Source organism: Cornus florida, unplaced genomic scaffold, assembly GCF_030987335.1.
Source record: "Cornus florida cultivar Cherokee Brave unplaced genomic scaffold, ASM3098733v1 CherokeeBrave_3.0.0_Hap2_Chr11, whole genome shotgun sequence".
NCBI classification, from domain to species: Eukaryota; Viridiplantae; Streptophyta; class Magnoliopsida; order Cornales; family Cornaceae; genus Cornus; species Cornus florida.
The window spans coordinates 133,204,194-133,224,074 of NW_026775581.1; the positions used below are offsets into that span (position 1 = coordinate 133,204,194).

Here is a 19,881-nt window from a genome sequence, read left to right on the forward strand (position 1 = left end):
GCATATATAGAATCACCACATCAAGTAGACGGTCTCAGACTATGAATATCAATGGGGACAGCGTGCACCTCCAAGAATCAGCTCATCAACTAAAATGATCTTGAACTATACTGTTTCGGATGTGATACACAATTAGAGGACAAAAATATTACCTGATCAATGCAGGAAGGAAATAGGTCCAAATTTGTACGAAGAAGATTTTTCAAAGCTATTTTTGCAAGGGAAACACGAAGGTGGCCACCTTTATGCCTATCACGTCCAGTTCCACGTCCACCTTCTCCTGTGTATTTGGAGTAAGAAGGAGTTCTTGGATCAGCTGGAGAATAACCAAATGGAGCCCTAGGTGCAGGCTCGATGAATAAACTGTTAATCCAAGATATTACTCGACCACTCATTTTTCTTGCATTGTCATCAAAGCAAGGCCCATATAACAAAGAAGCCATAGCATTCACAGCTGCCCACTGAATTGCCTCAACTTGTTCACTCACTTCTTTATCAAATGAAAGTTTGTCAATAGAATCTTTTGACCGACTGTGCTGAGTGGACTTGTAACGTTCGACTTCACGTCGGTAATCGCTTACACCATCCTGATTCCAAGTACTGCCAGTGTCATCTGACCAGGACAAAAGAAGATCAAACAGTCTCTTTCTAGTTCTAAGATCAAATTTCTCTGATTTAGATTCAACAAATTCAGGGGCCAGTGATCTAAGAACAGAAGCAAGTGCATAACGGAGCGGTTGCATTTCTTGAAAGCTCTCAGCTGGCGCTGTTAAGATCTGCCTGGTTGTTTCTTCAATAAACTTCAAATAATGAAGGCGGAAAACTGGTTTACGGCCTAGCATGCCAGGCCAGATATTTTCAGCAACGGTACGGTATATAGTTGCAATGTGTATCCGGAGTTCTTCACGACGAGCCCTTTGACTCTGTATCCATCAAAGCGACATATTTTGTAAGTCTATTGACTGGAACGCAAAATTTAAAATAAAAAAATAAAAAGCAATTTAAATAATCATCAAAGCAAGAAATTTTTCTTTTTTTTTTTTTTTTTTTTTTAACAATAGAAATCTACGATATCATGCCAACCAAAAAAAATTATGTACTATTTGATTATGGTAACATAAAATAGCATATAATCCCATAACTAGGTTCGAATGAACAATGTAAGGACAATTTAGAAACCGACAGTTTCTTTTCTCATTTTCTAAGAGCTGCCTATCATTGGATTTTGTTACGACAAACGCAAAGAACCCAAGAATAAATCAAGAAACACAACAAAAAAGTAATCACACCACACACAAAGATTTAGCGTGGTTCGGCAAAGGCTACATCCACGGTGGAGATCCAGCGAAAAATAGAAGATTACAAGTTTCAGCCCCCCTCTCTCTCTCTCTGCAATTTTCAGTGCCTCAATCCAAACTTTAAGCACCCTTATATATCGGGATACAAGAGAGTACTAATTAGAGTCCACAACCCACAAGCAAATACAGGTCAAAAGCATCACAGATTCGTCGGGTCGTAAACGGGTCACAAAACTCATCCATCGGGTCGTCCGCAAAGCTCATCCAACGGGTTGTAAATGGACCGCAACACGACTTGACACCAAATTCGGGCCACAACATCACAGATTTCATAGACTCTGGAGGTGTAAAATAGGGGAATTCTGTATAACAAATCAAGTGATATTCAATTGATCTTTTCAACTGGTATCCCAATGTGAGACAAGACATTGCACACTGACATCTCAAGTTGAACCTCAAATACCATGGACATATAGTTTACTAGAGCCAGTCTGGACAATCCCAGTCAAGGAACTGGCTCAACGGGTCATTGGTTCCGCCACCACCAGGTCAATTGGTTGAACCAGGGTATCATGAAATATTATTTTCTAATGATACTTACAAAAAATAATAAATGTTAAGGAAGTAGCATAATTGCTACTCCCTCTGTCCCAAAATACATGTCCTGTATGGGGAATCTAACTTTTTATGGTAGTGAAGTTTTAATAGTTTTTTATTATATTGATAAGAGTGAAGTTTCAAATATGCCCTTATTAAAAGACAAAATAGTGCTCCGTAATTAGTGCACTTGTTTATTTAAAAGAATGGTTTGGGAATGTTACATCCCAAAATAGAAATATGAACAAGTATTTTGGGATGGAGGGAGTATTATTCATATTTATTCAAATTTAATAAGGAAACTTTGAAATTTAAATTCAAAGAAGAGAGTTTGTGGTTGCAAATGTATGTATCAATACATAACATGCAATTATGTACTATACAATACATCTGCATATGGGATGACCAGTTTGCCACATACACAACATGCATTTGACGGAGGTCCTGCACACATGTTATATCTAGGGAACTCATTATAATATGCTCACCCAGGAGTTACTTTTTCCAGTTCATGATTACAGGAATCACCAAGGGCACTACTACATGGCTAGATGCTCATTATTAAGTTACAAAGGACACTATGGTAAAGGAAAAAAACCTAGTAGGCTACCTTCCCTCCCCCTCCCCGTGGCTGCCCAAACTGCCCAGGGGTGGGGGGAGGAAACCAAAAAAGAAACAAAAAGCATAGACAAAGAGGGGACTTTTACGCATTAAATCATCAACAGTACCTTCCACTTTGGTTTCTCGGTTTCCTGAGAAACCTCATCAATGAAAGATGCAAGCTCGCCAAACATAATTTCACATATTTCCAGATGTGAGCGGCCAAGAGCCATGGTGGCATGTAGCTGAAAAGAAAAGAAAATAAACCAACTTAAAAATTGAGTAACTATTCTAGAAGCAAAGTATACTTCTCTCTCTTCTTTTTTCACTTACAATACTCGTACTGAAAAGAAAAGTATTGAAAAAAAAACAAGAGATGCCTGCAATTTCATTTTAATCCTAGCACATGTCAAAGCAACTCCATACCCATCCCACTTCCCTCAGTGCAGGCACAACATGATTGACATTTGGCACTGCATTATTATTCCCTGTTGTCTACAAATTCCCTCAACAAGAGAACAATATAGTAGAGCAGGTTATCAGTACATGTTACCTAGTGTATTCCATTCAGAAACATGCATAAAGAGAGATACTGACCATGTACATTAGTACTGCCAGACTACATATTTTGATCCATATGATACACTCATGCTTCTTGCCTATGTAAAATTAAAGTGATGCTATTAGCCATGCCAATAGATGTCAATAGAATATCATTAGATAATATAAATAAATGGTTTAACAAATGGTTAAGAAAAAAAAAAAGTTTCCAGGTCATCCTTGGTAGACCTGGGGAACCGATTGCCAGCAGCAAGGTATTTGTGTGGTACACCTCAACAAACATTAAATTATTCTCCTCAGCAATTTCCACTATGATGTTAGTCAATAAACTCCTCGCCAAATGATCCAGATTACATAAAGAATTGCTCATAAGCAGAATTACCTCATCAATACAATAGAATTATTATGAATAGTAGAACCATAGGATAACTATAAAAGTTGCAGCGTCTTACTTCAGTTCCTGTGTGTGTGTCATTGGAGTAATATCCTGCCTCTTGTGCTTCCTTAACAATGTGACCAGCATATTCTAAATTGATGGTTATTGAAACAACCAACAATAAAACTTCAATTTGATGGATTATGTGCTGCTTTTTCTTCTTCCTCTTTTCTTTTCATCCTTTATTTTTTATTTTGGGTAAATCCCACCTACCTCCCCTAAGGTTCTGGTTTATGTAACAGATTCCCCCCGCCATTAGGCACTTGACGGAGACAAACAGAATCTGTTAATGTTAGCAGCAGAAAATTGATATAAGGTTAGTTTTGCCCTTCTAATGCCTGAAATGACAGCAAACATTTCATGGGTGTTGAAAGAAAAATAGAAGTTGAAAAGAGAAATTAAAACATGAAGAACACAAGAAATTGTTACATCCACGACACACAAAGCCCAAAGGGCTACATCTCTTTCATTACATTCTCTCTTAATTATGTTTACAATAACCACCTCTATGTATAGGTGAATTAGGGAAGACTTGTAGCTAGATAATAGAAATTGTTATGACAAACGCAGCGAACCCAAGATAGAATCAAGAATCACGACAGAAAAGTAAACACACCACACAAAGAACACAAAGATTTATACGTGGCTCGGCAACAGCCTAAATCCACGGTGGAAATCTAGCTAAAGTCTTCACTATGTGTAAAGTCGGAGATTACAAGTTTTCAATCTCTCTCTCTTACACCACTCCAAACCCTAAGTACCCTTATATATCAGGCCACAAGAGACTAATTAGGGTCCACGACCCATGAGCAAAAACCGGGCCCACATAAAGCTCATCCAAAGGGTCGTCAGGTCATGAGCGGCGACCCGGCACCCAATTCGGGCCACAACATCACAAAATTTTCTTACTCTACAAGTATTTTATAATAAAAGAATTACACAAAAAGTCAAATACTAATATGGCAACAACTTGTTGCCCAAGTATAGCAATGTTAACATTCCGTCAATGAGTGATTGATTTAGAGGTTCCTATAATAATATTCTCCAACAATGGGGAAAACGGTAAAATAACCTACTAACGTTATCAAGTTGGACAGTCGTCGCTAACAGGGGAGGTAAGTGGGCATTATGAAACGTAGAGGGGGTCTATGTGGGATATTGACAAACCTCAGGAGAGGTAAGTGGAATTTACCCTTTTTACTTTTGGGTTGGAGGGGGGTGTTGCAAGGGATGTGGAAACAAGCAGAATCATGACTTCATTAAGAGAACCTTGTTCATTAACATTCATATTGGCAGATCATTAACCAAGATCAGACAACATAATTTTTCTGACTGAAAAGAGAGAAGTAAATTAAATATATAATAACCTAATTCTGCCGATCCTTAGACCAAATAGCATGCAGAAACTACCTCTTCCCTTCCATATACTACATTGTTCCGTCAGAAAAGAGAGGTCAATAACATTCTCCGAATTATATCATGCATTCATTGTTTCTGACTACAAAGATTCATGTTGGTGTGCACTTACTATATGTGATTCTGATCCAGATTTTAGAGAGGGGAAAATTAGACGGAAAAGGTCTCTGGTTGTTGCTGAACCAACAGCTTCCCTAGTATCTGGTGGACATGAGCATGCAAACATTGCATACATGAGCCACTGATCTAGTTTGTTGTCTGCATCTTGTGATTGATGAGCCTTTCCACCCAACTCAATGGGCGTTATATGAGCAAGACGCTGCACAACCTCTAACCTGAAACAAGGGATAATCCATGATGATATATCAGGATCTATAATTTTAAAAATATTTAATCCTTAAATTTTGGATCAGAAACTAGGCAAGCACATTACTGAAGGAGCACAAAAGGAAATAGCCACATAACTAAAAGAAAGTTCATGCCTTCTGCATTATTAACTATTACCAGTTCCTCACAAGATTCTGAACCATTCATGAGAAAACAGTAACTTACAAGTTAACTGATAACTAACAACACTGGTTTTTTGTTGCAGATATTTAAGGAAATTTGGGGAGAGATTCATTTAGTTGAACCACTAGCATCTTAGAGGGAGGGAAGGGTTAGGAAAAAAAAAAAAGAAAAAGGAAGAAAAAGAGGAGTCTTTGTTGTATAAGCAATTCAATGATGATGTGAACAGAATCAGCATTCGGCAAAACATGAGTGACATAAACACATTTGTAAAACTTACTTTGCTTCATGAACAGAGTTTGGGCAAAGCTCAGCAGCGTATTTGACAAGCTCGCTAAGACATCGAGCCCATCTGTTCTTATCAGGATTCTCAAATAGAATGGACTGAAGTGTCACATCTGGAGGAACTGCATCAGATTCTCTTCTCAAATCAAATGAACGGCCAGGTTCCCAATAGCAGCTCTGAACAATATCATCCTGTAAAACTCATTGGCTCAAGTTTGAGACAAGGTAAAATATATCATAAAAAGCGATTATTTTCTTTACTGGAGAGGGGGGTGTTGTTTAAGAAGATGAAAGTATAACCTACCCCATTCTCTTCTAAAACATCAATTATAAATATTGGCTCAGCTTCAGTTCTTAAAATGCGATCTGACTGCTCATGACTAGAAAGGTCCCGTATATCATTTCTTAAAGCACGAACACATCGCAGTAACTCCAACGCTGTATGCCTGATCTGATTATCCACAGAACTAAGAAAGATAAGACCAACCGCATCTATCTCTGATGCACGAAACTCAAGCGCTTCCCCAGCCTGATGGAAAGAAGACTTCTTAACTCCCTCTTTTCTCTGCACAAGCTTTGCTTCTTGAGCATCAACTTCTAGCCTATCATCAGATAGACAAGCTTTCCAGAAACGCATGAGGTCCAACAGGCGTCCTAATGACGTTTGTATGAGAAGAGGGAATTCATCAGGAAGCCGTAAGATGAAGTTGGCCATCCCCCTCATAACTGCAAAGCGGCGATGAGGAAGGTCTCTCACAATCCGATTCAATACCTGTACTGCTTCCTCACGAACACCAGGATCAATGCTTATGCCATGTTGGGGTATTATTTCAGTGATTTTATCACTTCGGCCAACTTCCTCAATCAGATAAGGTATGCACTTCAACACTGATCGGAAAAGATATCCATGAGACTTTTCCTTGGTTACAGCATCTGGAGAGGCATTTGTTCATTTAGTAATGTGTCATCCCAGAAACAAAAAGAGGACAATTAGGACACAAATAACAAAGAATATAAAAAGAAAAGAGGACAAAGTTGATAGGCAGGAAGACGTTGGTAAATGATACAACAGTTACCGTCCTACGTGCTGAGTATCAGTGTGTTAACTGTATGGTCATTGGTGAATAAAATGAAAGAGTGACAATATCCCATCTCTGCAAATAGTTCATGGCTGACTACTCCATTATTATTCATTTTTTATTTTTATTTTATTTTGGCCAGAAGGAAACCAGAAACAGACTACTGTTATAAATGCCTTTATCTTTCATAAAAGTCCAAGCGTCACCGGTTCAGGAGGTGATTGTCTGTCAGCCAAGCAAAGAATAAAATGGTGAACCCTGCTCATGGAAGAACTGATTGTATTTATGTGGATACCTTAACATTGAAACAAACATTGGAAACAAAGCTTTGGACACTGTACTCAATAGTTTTGGGACATTTTTTAGATCAATTGATACAATTTGGAGTCGATTTGATTGTTTTAAAAATTTAGGAAAAATGAATCTTCATGAAAATAGCATATATTTTATTAGGAGATGATGACTTTCTCTTTGCATTTTTAAGCTCAGACTTGAGAAGATTATATCTTTAGCTAAGATGATTCGGGACAGTCTATTGGTCAAAATTTGGCAATCAAACAGAGAAAAGACTTAGTAAGCCAATATAATCGCTGGAAATTGCAAAGCAACCTCTGAAACCCCAATTGGGCAAACCAGAAAGCCATAAAAGAGACTTAAGTAGCATTAACATAGTGGCCAAAATATGCACATGTGGAGTGTAACCCCAATAACAGGTTAAGGGAAAAGTATAAGACACCCCACAGAAATTGGATTAATCAATATAAAGTCCGGGTTGTAACTAAAAGAGGACGTTAGGTATATGTGGCATGTGTTTGCAAATTTCTTCTCAGAACTAATGTGATAATGTGTCAATGAATCGTGAGTCATTCGAGGACATCTCTTGCAGACATAGAATTGTGAACACGGCAGAAAACTTACATCCTCAATCACATATCCAGGGCACAAATAAATTGACCTTAGAAAGACCTTATGTGACCAATTTTTATCTTGGTTGGGCTCATAAATATGTTTTGAAAGTGCTTTTGAAAATCGGTTTTGCAAAAAATTTCTATATATTTCTCAAAACTGTTTTTTAAACTGGAAAACAATGTGCATAGATCTACTGAGAGGCTTCCAAAGACATCGATCTAATGGTCGATGGATCGAGATGTTCCAGGAAATATATGATTCAGAACCAGAATGAATTGATGGAAGTACTGATCAATCGAAGTCCTACGGTTTTATCAAAGGAAGATGCAGAAAAATACCCAAATAAGCAGAATACATGCAAGTATGCACGTAGACCAAATGGCCAATAGAGTCCATTTCCCACAAGTAGAAAACAAACATCCTCCACAAAACAAGGAAATCTCCCTCAAAAAGTGGCAAGGATTTATACAAGAGAAAAGAGGAGAGAGGATCTCCCAAAAAGAAAATCAGTCAACTCTTTGAAAGAACAAGCAAGAAATATAAATGTATGTTCTCTCCATAAAGTAATTAATTCATCAAAATAACTTATATACATTTCAGTAGAATGACGGGAAAAAATCTAAATGATTAAGACAAAGTATATCATCTACCATATCACAGCAAGAAAAAAGGAATATATCGTAGAATTACGTAAAACCAAGCATTTATTCATAGTTTAAATAAACATATATATGCTCATCAAAAAGTAAATGAACATCTATGTATAGAACAATTTAAAATTTGAACATTTTATTCTAATAGGTTTACATGAAATATGAAAATATACCTATGGTGGTCTTTGAAGAAGTAAGAAGAGCCTGACTAAAGTTTCTATGGCAAGATCTCAGGATTGACTCAATTGCAGCCTTCACTTTTGGAATGTAGTGGCCAATATCATGACCTGACAACACAACAGGAGTCCATATTAGTTGAGATGTTTAAATGACAAGATATATACAAATACATATATCAAGGTTATAAACTGAGCCATCAATCACCGTGAAGAATTTCCAAGCCAACATGCTGGCTTGTAGGAGACATTACAATGGCAAGTAAAGCACGGAGACCGATAACTTTAGCTTCACTTGGACTATCTTGCTTAAGAAGTTCCAATATCATATGGTTTACAGTAAAATCAAGGTTATGTTCTGCTATAGTTACACAGAATTCAACAAGTTTGTCATGTTGGACATCCTGAGTTAGCATTCCCTTCTTGAGAATAGTTAGGAGTTGTGAGGTCACACTGTCTAGGTAGTCCCACACACGATTTGGCGGCTGGGAATCCCCATGAACACTCAAGTAAAACCTCAAAACTCGATGGAGACAGTCCAAGGCCATGAAACGGTGGTTCTTGTCCTGCATGACAAACGCCGAATTATATCACATACAGAATATCTGAAGTGGAATGCCATGTTAGTATGCCTGTCACACTTAACAAAACCACATGATAAAACTAACTTAATGGACCGAGGAAAGAACAAGTGTCCTTGCTTTGTTTGTCAACTACACCGACAACAAATAATTGAACTCACCCTAAGATGTTTGTAGAGTTGCTCCATGTGAGGGCCAAAGTTACTGAGGAAAACATTAGGATCCCCAAGACACAGAAGAAGAGTGACCAACGGGTAACCAACCTAAGACAGAGAAATGATTGAGTGAGGAAAAACCACTTAAGATACAGACTCAATACACATATAAGAGAAGATAACAAAAGAAAATGTTAATCAAACAATAGTACCAAATAAAAAGTAATCTAAAGTTATAATTTCTAGCAAAACAAGTTTTAGAGGCTGCTTGGGAAGGGAAAACTGGTTTTATTGGATACAACTCAGGACCATACAGAATGGTCCCTTGGTTGGTAATGCAAACTTCACATTAACCTCCTCTCTCATTTGCCCAATTGTATGCAAAAAAAGGTGCAGATGGAAACAAAGATGAGGTTGATTTCATAAAAACCAAATATCCCCCTTATTCTATTACTGCTGAACATTTCTTGTCTTGTCCTTTTCAATGTGGATTGATTGAACCTACTTCTCTCACCCAATGCAACAAAAGTAACATTTTCCTAGAGCACCAATGTTGCGTATCTTCACCTACAAATCCAAACTTGTCTCCAATCTCCAAAGAGAGAAAAAGTTCATGGAAAACATCAGAGATGAAGGGAAGATATATAATGTGTGATTAAATATTGCTTGTGAGGAAGATAAGTTACTACAAGAGCGTTTTTCTAATTTTTTTTAATCCCAAAAGAAGGAAAAAAAAAAAAAATTTCTTCGTAAGAATAACAAATTGGTAGAAATTGGATCAAATTTCTTAGTGGTAAAAAAACCTTCTATAGTTTCTATGGGTTTCTTATTTTTCATTATCAAAATAATACTCATGGTGGTGGACAAACCCGGCAGTAGTGCAGTAGTCGGTGTTGGTTTCATTAAAGGGAGGTGGTGCTGATAACATCCATGTTTGTAGAGCTCTGATGGTGAAGATGCTGTTAAGTTATGGATTTCTAATTTCTCATATTTAAGAAAGGAAAAGAAAACGAACATGATCAGTACCGTTGTTCTTATTGATTGAGTATAAACGATGAACAATTGACTTCTTTAAAAGGAAGTTAAATAATACATTCACCAAACACTCGTTTTCTTTAATTCCTTATACCAAAGTTGTTCCTACAGAGGTCTTCTCAATGAAGGACTTCTGATATCAGGAAGCTCCCCAAAACACTACCTAAATCGATATGAAATTATATCTAAAATTTGAGTAAAAAGTTCTAAATTTAAAAATAAAAATAAATAAATAAATGTCGTGTGTGCTGATTGTGCATCTATTCAAGAGATCTAAAATTTTAGGAGTAGAAGAGCAATTGATTACAGGATCTGACAATGCTGACTTGTGGAGGGTCCAATGAAATTTCTGAACAAGCTATGTAGTGAATGAAGAAGAAAACACTATTAAATTAAATCGGAAAAAAAATAAAAATAAAAAATTCTTCTGAAACACCACAACAGATTAAATTCCTGAAATAAATTAGAAAGAAAACTACTTATCCAAACAAAAGAATTTAGAAATCATTTTTTTTCCTACTTTGATTTGGGGGGGAATTAGAATACAGTTCAAGAATCTGATGAGTTAAACTAACTTCAAAGTGGCCAAGCCTAATTTTAGATATAGGAAAAGAACAAAGTGGTAAGAGATATACTTACAGCTATATGTTTGCTCTGTTTGTCCATCCAATGCATGAGCTGCCCTCTTATTCGTGCAACAGCTTCATACCACAGGATAAGTGCTGGTTCTACTCCAGAAGGAGGCCACTGGCCCTTTCCACCATCTGCAAGCGGTGCTAGAATGTTTGAAAGCATATTGCATAGAGCATGGTGAAGTTCACTTTTTCGTTTATGGGGAGCACGATTAAGAGGATTCGCTTTTGCCACAAAGGAGGCCGATGCATTCAGTCCACCCTCAGTCTTAACCTGGCAATCAGCTTATTGTTATATACTTTTCTTCATGCGAATTTCACTAGAATTTAACTTTACACGTACCCCTAGCTTCAGGTAACGCATCCCATTAATGATACTAAGTGTTTCACTTCGTGCTACACTAGTATCAATCCGACGAGTATTGAGTTCCATAAAAAAGCGCTCAGTCACAGAACTAAACCTATCCAAAGAAAGTGAAAATATTAATAACAACAACAACAACAATACAAAAGGAAGCATTAATGGTTGCCCCAGCATCACATCTCAGTCATAATAATAATTCCTGATAAGAGAATGTGGGTTAAAGTCTGAAGGCAAACACTTTCTGCAAATAATACAAAATGTTAGGTATATACCCAAGCCTTCCCTTCAAGCACCATCAATTAACAGGAAACAACATTTCTTAATGATGCATCATTATAAGCTTTCAATTTAATTATCTGGTCTACATAATTCTATTGTATATAGAAATAGAACTCAAAGATGATAATATTTCCAAATCATGAAAGTACATCATAGAGTCAGCAAGGTGCCAAGAAAAAGAGAGAACAAAATCAGCAATCCAGGCAGCGCAAGAGAGCCTTCACTTATTTTCCTTAATTATTTCTTTATTCAACGAGTATCTTAACTAGGGTTCTTATTAGTTTAAATAAGCAAAATGATTCAAATTAATATGATGTTCGGATGCACTTTAACTTTAAATAGACAAGACGAACATTAGATTCAGCAAATTTTGAGTGATTAAAAACGTAGCAATAACCCTAATGGGTAAGTGACTGAGACGGTTTAAACAAGCTGAACTGGAAATTTGATAAAGATCTAAGATTACTCCCCGTGTGATGATTTTATAGTACAGTCAAACTTTTTTTTTCATGCCAGAAGGCTTCCTTTTAGAAAGGAATCATTGTATATCCTCAAACAAGTCAGCAATTGCAACAGACAACTAAACCAACTTTTATCCTACACAAAAATTGACAAAAAGAACATTTAGAAATAATAAGCTAAGAGTGGAAAATTGATACCATTTATATCTAGTCAATGAATTGAAACCAAATACATGTATTATAAAGACAATATTCTCATGTATGACAATGTAAACAATTATCGTTCAAGAAAGTGGAGCCTAAAGTAAAGAGCAGAGAGCCAATTGCTTGCTTCTCTCGTAGTGCTCTGGACATTTTTTGCTTCTTGTTACAGAAATAGATCCTTAACTTCTATTTTTTGTCTATTGTGACGAGGCAACACAATAATGGTAGTAATAGTGTTATTTACAGGGAATTTATATATATATATATATATACTGTACAAGAAAAACCACATGCAATGTAGTTGAACAGCTTTAAGGTGTATCCCAATTTCCATCAGATTCAAGTACCACTAGTTGATTATTTAATTACCTAATCCTAGATAAAGCTCCAAGGAGTTGTGCAACAAGGTCCAGAAGGAGGCTCCGCAAATCAACCAATGAGGGATAGTCAAGTTGGCTAACAACCCTGCAATAGGTGCATATTGAGTTAATAACAATTAAAAAGATGAGTGGATGAGAGAGATATCTACAGAACAGAGACTCCACATCTCTCCAACTCCAAATTAACATAAATGTGTACTTATCAAATATATATGCATATATATATAAAGCACAATGCTTGACAAGATGTAAACACGAGATACAGCTTAATCACCGGGTGATTAATACCATTTAATCCTAGAATTTATCCTTGTAGCAGATGCTAAAAGGGACAAGAGAGAGGCCAAAAAGAACAAAGTTGAAGCTTAGGGGAAAGGACATCATTTCTTTGGAGCTAACCCAGAATATGGCTATACAAAAAACTCAACTAGAGACGATAAATCCTTGTAGCAGTACCCAAGTAATTGAAATTAAGGCTAATTGAGCCGAGTTGAGTTCATCATAAAACGTTGATTCTAGACTGCAGATTGCAGTACCTACGTAATCGAAATTCGTTTGATCTAATGATGGAAAACAAAAATGTCCATGTAGACAGATCTAAGCTCCATAAGGGAAAGAGTTATAGCTTGAGATTCATGATATATTGCATTCAAAATCAACTCTTTTTTGCACAAATAGAACTAGTGAGTCATTGATAATTTAAGTTATCCATGTAATTTCTGTTAGATTCTAAATCCATCTTAAACACCGTTACCTGTCAGCATTGATTAGCCAATCAAAGACAAAATTCTCAAGCCCAATCCAAAGCTTCTCTGCAGTGAGAAAGAGCATATTCATCCGACTAGAAAATATCCCAATACAAATAGAATAATGAAATGACCATACCTGTAAGTCCCTCTTGTGGGCAGCACTCCACAAAGCGAATACATGCTGAGCAAAAAATGCACTCCACAGCAAGCTGAGCCCCATGTAAGAACATTATTGAACTTTGAATACTTAATGTACATTTCCCAGACAAAAAACTTTATAGCAATATGGCATGAATGAAAGACAGGTGCTAGAATCAAAACATATTTCCTGGGTCTCTTTTCCTAATACAACCCTAACAAAGAGTGACCCGGCAATTTTTAGTACAACAAAGGGATGACTACAGTCCACTGTAATTAGGGACCCTAATTACTCTGATACGGACTTCAAAATCCCAATTTTCACCTAACCAGAATTAGGAAGCATCGTTACTTATACATGGGAAAGCACTGTTCATATCATTTCTCTTTATTTTCAGCTTCAAACTTAAAAGACCCTTTTGCCTGTCATTTAATTTGTCAGCTGAACCGCATTGCTTCTCTTTTTTTTTTCTTTTTGGTAGGTAACTACACACCCCACTATTGTCCCCATTACTTCCCATCTAACACTCTCATTATCTGTTCCCTCTAAAACTAAAACGAAAACGAAAGTTTATCACCGATGAAATTGTTTCTTGTATGCAACTGCACAATTGCAATGTTATATGAAATGGGGACTAAGAAAACTAAAGTTTTCAAGTCACTAGAAATGTGTATCCAGGACACCCTCTTGGTCTCCTAAAGAAGGACTCTCATGTGGTAAAAGTGATACACTTAAAACATGTGTTGGAAAATACATGTTCTTCATGCATTTGAATTGTTGGATAATAGAAATATGAAACTTAGGGCTTCATAAACTCGTTTAGGAGAAACTGGGGTGAGTTATACTAAAAGTGTTACCCATGCACACTAAAAGTAGTACTGGCACACTGAAAGTAGCACCTTGGTTAAATAAAAGTGATACCTGAACAAAATCTAAATTTCATCAACAATGACTTTGGTTTTGGAAATCAACTACACAATTGCAATGCCATATGAAGAGGTGGAATGAAAAAGTTCAAGTTTTTTGGAGTCATTAGAAGTGGGTGCCCACAACTTAATGTGTGCTGAAATACACACATTCATTGTGCACTTGAAGTGTCATACTACATAAATATGAAATTTTGAGCTCCATAAACTCATTCATGAGCAACTGCGGTACAACGTACTAAAAGTGGTAATGCTAAAAGTAGTACCTTGAATCTAAATTTAGCACGTTGGTTTAAGCTAACAGAAACGAACCCAAATTCAATCAACAATGACTCCTTTCTTGAATTCAACTACACAATTGCGTAGTCAACTAATTTTCAGATGTAAGGATACTTTAGTATAAACTTAAAATACTAACTAAAACTGGGTTTATTCTGAAGAAGTGTTTATTCTATGATATAATTTGTAATGACCAACTCCAGTTACAACTTTTTCTGTTTATAAATAAAATAAAATATTTTGCTTCATTTTCTAGTGGGCTTTTGAGTGGGGCAGTGTTTTAAGTTGACGATGTGGTCGCAATTGTTGGGCATAAAGGGCATTATATATAATGGTACAGGTCATTGTAGTCATGAATTCTTTCAACACTAAATAACTTGATTAAAACAAAACAGTATGCAACGTTTTACTCTAGAATCCAACGTTTTACTCTAGAATCCAATAAAATCATGTTCCTCATGATTTTTAATGAATTTATTGAATATTCAAATTTTAAAGGCTATTTTATATGAGTGATGACTGATAACAGCCTAAAATTGCATTATTTTTTTTTTATAAGTAAAAATATATTAGAAAAACGTTCAAAAGGGGAACACGTCCCTAATACAACAGCCTAAAATTGCATTATTATTATAGTATTAGTAGGTATTATTGCGCATCTATTTTAACATTAATTCTCATATTTTACACAAAAATATAATAAATCCATATTTTCCATTGTTAAACATTTTCTTGGTTAAAATAGCACATTAATGCATAAAAATATATAATTCTATTTTTCATCATTTTTTTTTCCTGAATGGGTTTTGTTTTATTTATACAAAATAGAACAATAAAGTACATAAAGGAAGAGTGGCCAGTAATAATATTTATTATAACATATTTTATTTTGTAGGAATGGCCAATAAACTTGGTTGGCCAACTTGGTCAGGTCACACCGGACTCATCAAATATTTAACACAACATAATAAGGAGACTAGAGACTCGCTAGTTACTCGGGGCAATTTGGTGGAAACTGAAAACTCAGAGAATCGATGATGACTAGGGGTGACTCAGACAACCCGGGCCTGAATCAGCCGAGTCAACTTTGACCATGAAAGCTCAGCGACTCTTTTTTTTTTTTCTAATAACCATTTTCTAACCATTCTGTTTCACTCTACCAGCATTCTTTTTTTTATATATATATTAGTAAAGATTGTATAAAAAGCGTTCAAAAGGGGACCGCATCCCTCAAAGCTACACAAGGCCAAATTGCTCTTCTATACCCTCAAAGGCTCCAAAAGATCTACAAGTTCCTCCAAGGATTTACAATTTCTATATTTTAGGTAACTGCTTTTCCTTAGGCAATTCTATCCATTTTTATTTTTTATAGAGACTATTTCACCTCTTCTTTATATAAAGTTACTATTATCAAATGTGGTAACATTTTATTACAGGACATTATTGTAAAATTAACAATAGAAATATTTTAAAAAATATTTTTACCAAACAGATTTTTTTTATAAAAAAATAGTTGTTAAAAGTACTTTATAAAATGTATCTCCAAACACCTAACATGTGCACATAGCTCTACTGACAAAAGCGCTTTTTTCATTCCAACATCAAAGCCAAATGGGCTATAAACATGATATTGTTCTTCTATACCAGATCATCAAGAAGCTTCCTTCTTTTTCTGTCTCTCTAGGTTTCATGATTCCACATTCCCGTGGAAGACGGTGTGGTCGTCAAAGGCGCCTCTTAGGGTGGCATTTTTTGCGTGGACCGCAGCTTGGGGTAAGATCCTGACTTTGGACAATTTGAGGAAGATAAGGCATATCATCGTTAATCGGTGCTGTCTTTGCATGATTGATGGAGAGTCCGTGAATCACCTTTTGCTACATTGTCCTGTGGCCCACAACTGTTGGAGTCTCATTTTCGATCTGTTTGGTGTCCATTGGGTCATGCCCCGGACTACTAAGGATTTGATGGACATTTGGAGGGGCCAATGGATGGGGGTGCATAGAGACTTTTGGAGGGCGACTCCCCTTCGTGTTTGGTGGAGTCTTTGGAGAGAACGAAATAAAAGATCTTTTGATGGGGAGGTGTCCTCCATTGGGGCGCTGAAATTCTCTATTATATGTACCCTTTTTTGTTGCGGCTAGGGGAGAAATTATTCTTCATTTGTGGAAATTGTGGATTTTTTGGGCTCTTTGAGTTCATAGGTCTTTTCTACTTTCTTTTTCTGGTTTGTTTACAGCTCTTGGGATGCGTTCCCCTTTTGAACGCCTTCTAATGCATTTTACTTATCAAAAAAAAAAAAAAAGATCGATTTTTTTTTTTTATTATTTCAAGGTTCAGATCTATTAATTTATTAATGTACTTTTCATATCATAAATTCTCATTTCTTCATGTTAATGTCTATTTTTAGTCATTAATTTAGTAAATAGTCTAAATTATTAAGCTTTTACTAGCAACAACTTGAAATTCAAGTAAAATTCATCACTTGCTAAGAAGCACGGACACGGATACGGGACACGGATACGACACGACACGGACACAGCGACACGGCAAATCCAAAAAAATTAGGACACGAACACGGCAAATAGTATATATATATATATATATCAGCATTAATAATTTAAAAAAAAAACACTGATATGTTTAGGTTGGAATATATATATATATCACTGATATGTTAGTATATATATATATCAGCATCTTTAGGACACGGACACGGCGAATTGTGGCATCTTTAGGTTAGTATATATATATATCACCATCTTTAGGGTAGTACAAAACAAAAAATAGAACATATCAGCATTAAAAATTAAAATTAAAAAAAAAAAAAAAAAAAATTAACATATCAGCATTAAAAATTTTAAAAAAAAAATCCAGAAAAGTGTGTCCGAGCCGTGTCCGAGCTGTCCGACCCGTGTCCGAGCTGTCTGAGCCGTGTCTGTGCCGTGTCCAAGCCGTGTCCAAGCCGTGTCCGAAAATAAAAAAAAATAAAAAAATTCCAGACACGTTTTTTGGCGTGTCCGACACGTGTCGGGGCGTGTCCGACGCGTGTCCGTGTCCGACACGTGTCGGACACGGATTCTTCATCCATTTTGGAGTGTCCGTGCTTCTTAGATCACTTGTATTAAATTATCTTTAAAAACTACTAAAAATACTAAAAATTATTATTCTGCAGTAAAATTTTCCGTACCAGTGCATTTTAGGCCTAAATTGAATTTGGAGGCGACGTAAGAAGTATTACTCATTTGGGGGATCGAGTAGTTCGTTGGGGTTGGAGAAGGGTGGGGTGGTCACTGTGTCCAATTCCTTGGCTCCAGTTGGTAAAAGTGACTCGGTGTTTGAGTCAGATGTTGGTCATGACAGCGGATCTGCGAATGGGCTTGGCCTCGCTCGTTTTTCAAAGTTTTTTGGTGAGGGTGTTACGATCTGCGTGGGACGGAATGTTAGGGTGAAGATTAATGATGCTTCTGCCACTGTTTTGTTGAAGGAGATTCGGGATCTTTTGGCATCCAAATCTGTCCAGTTTGAGGAGGAACTTGATTCACTGATGACTGATTGCTCCCTTTCCTCTTCTATCCTTGATGATTGGGAGGGTGATGCTGGCTCTACACATGATGGGGATTTGGGTTTAGTTCAATGGAATAACATTAAGCAAGCAGTGAACTTGACTGTCCCTTTGGCTGTTGTTCGTCCGGAGGAGGATTGGATGAGAGGTTCTTCTGTTTACGAAGAGGTGAATGATGTGGAGAAGGAGTGGGTGAGGGAGAATGGGATGGAAATGGGCTCTCTGCTGGGAGTTTCTTTCGAGGGCAGGGAGGATGAGGCGATGCAGTTGTTCCAGGGAGTTCTCAATTCTCAACTCAGGGAAAGGGTGGGAGGCAGGGACAGAAGTCAGGAAGGGGTGGGTGTTCGGTGTTGCATAATCTTACTGGTTTTATCACTGACGAAAGGAGGAACAGGGGATCCAAGGAGAGTGATGGTGGTAGGAGGGGTGGTTTCTCTAATTATGTTGTTTCACCATGAAGCTACAAATTCTTTCATGGAATGTCTGGGGTCTTAATGACTCAGTCGGAAGAAAAGTGGTGAAGTCGGTCATTCATAAAGGGGGAGGTCATGTGGCATGTTTGCAAGAAACCAAACTTGCTTCGACGTCGGATAGGTTGGTGCGTAGTTTTTGGGGTGGAAGATTTGTGGAGTGGGTTGTTTTGGATGCTGTTGGCTCTTTAGGTGGCATTTTGATCATGTGGGATAACAGATGGGTGTCTAAGGTGGATTCTCATGTTGGGAGATTCTCTGTCTCCTGCGTGTTTTCTTTGGTGGAGGATGGTTTTCCTTGGGTCTTTTCTGGTGTTAACGGGCCTACAGAGGATAGTGTGCGTCATTTGCTTTGGGAGGAATTGGGGGAGGTTCGAAGGAGATGGTTGTTTCCCTGGTGTGTTGGAGGGGATTTCAATATTGTTCGATCTCCTTTTGAGAGATCGACGGGGGGTAGATGGACTTCTGATATGGAGGTTTTCTCGGATTTCATTGATAAGTTTAGATTGATTGATCTGCCTCTGGAGGGTGGGCCTTTTACCTGGTCTAGTGGACGCTCTCCCCCTACTCTCTCTCGGCTTGACAGGTTCCTTGTGTCCGAGGAGTGGGAGGAGAAGTTTTCTGATGCTGTGCAAGCTACTTTGGCCCGTCCTATCTCTGACCATGTCCCGTTGATGCTGGATTGTGGCGGGTTGCGGAGTAATCGCTCTCCATTTCGTTTTGAGAATATGTGGCTTCGGGATGAGAGTTTTCTGGAAAGGGTCCGATCTTGGTGGGCGGGGTTTGGGGTGATTAGCACCCCAAGTCATTTGCTGGTAGGTCATTTGCGTCGTTTGAAGGGAAGTATTAAGATTTGGAACAAAGAAGTCTTTGGGAATCTTGTGTGTAGGAAAAATTGGGTTCTGGCTGAGATCACTGATATTGATAGGATGGAGGGTCAAGGGGATTTGGCTGATGCTTTGAAAGTTAGGAGGGCGGAGTGTAAGGCGAAGTTTGTTAAGATTGCGATCATTGAGGAGATCTCGTGGAGACAAAAGTCTAGAGCTTTGTGGCTCAAGGAGGGGGAAATTTTTTCACAGATTGGCCAATGCTCATAAAAGGGGCAACCATATTGGGAGGATTCAGGTGGAAATGGAGCTTCTATGCAA

At 37.3% G+C, this 19,881-nt stretch overlaps 1 protein-coding gene across 1 annotated transcript in view; it reads right to left on the minus strand.

Moving 5' to 3' along the window:
- Positions 1–19,881, minus strand: part of LOC132287159 (uncharacterized) — a 35,565-nt gene that overhangs the window by 4,066 nt on the left and 11,618 nt on the right. The window contains exons 5-17 of the mRNA XM_059789679.1: positions 13,494–13,566; positions 13,363–13,420; positions 12,598–12,693; positions 11,264–11,381; positions 10,928–11,194; positions 9,260–9,361; positions 8,726–9,083; positions 8,515–8,628; positions 6,005–6,633; positions 5,696–5,892; positions 5,021–5,243; positions 2,624–2,740; positions 153–923 (exon numbers count right to left, since the gene is read on the minus strand). Of these exons, the coding sequence (XP_059645662.1) occupies positions 153–923; positions 2,624–2,740; positions 5,021–5,243; positions 5,696–5,892; positions 6,005–6,633; positions 8,515–8,628; positions 8,726–9,083; positions 9,260–9,361; positions 10,928–11,194; positions 11,264–11,381; positions 12,598–12,693; positions 13,363–13,420; positions 13,494–13,566 (3,123 nt within the window). The remainder of the gene's footprint in view (positions 1–152; positions 924–2,623; positions 2,741–5,020; positions 5,244–5,695; positions 5,893–6,004; positions 6,634–8,514; positions 8,629–8,725; positions 9,084–9,259; positions 9,362–10,927; positions 11,195–11,263; positions 11,382–12,597; positions 12,694–13,362; positions 13,421–13,493; positions 13,567–19,881) is intronic.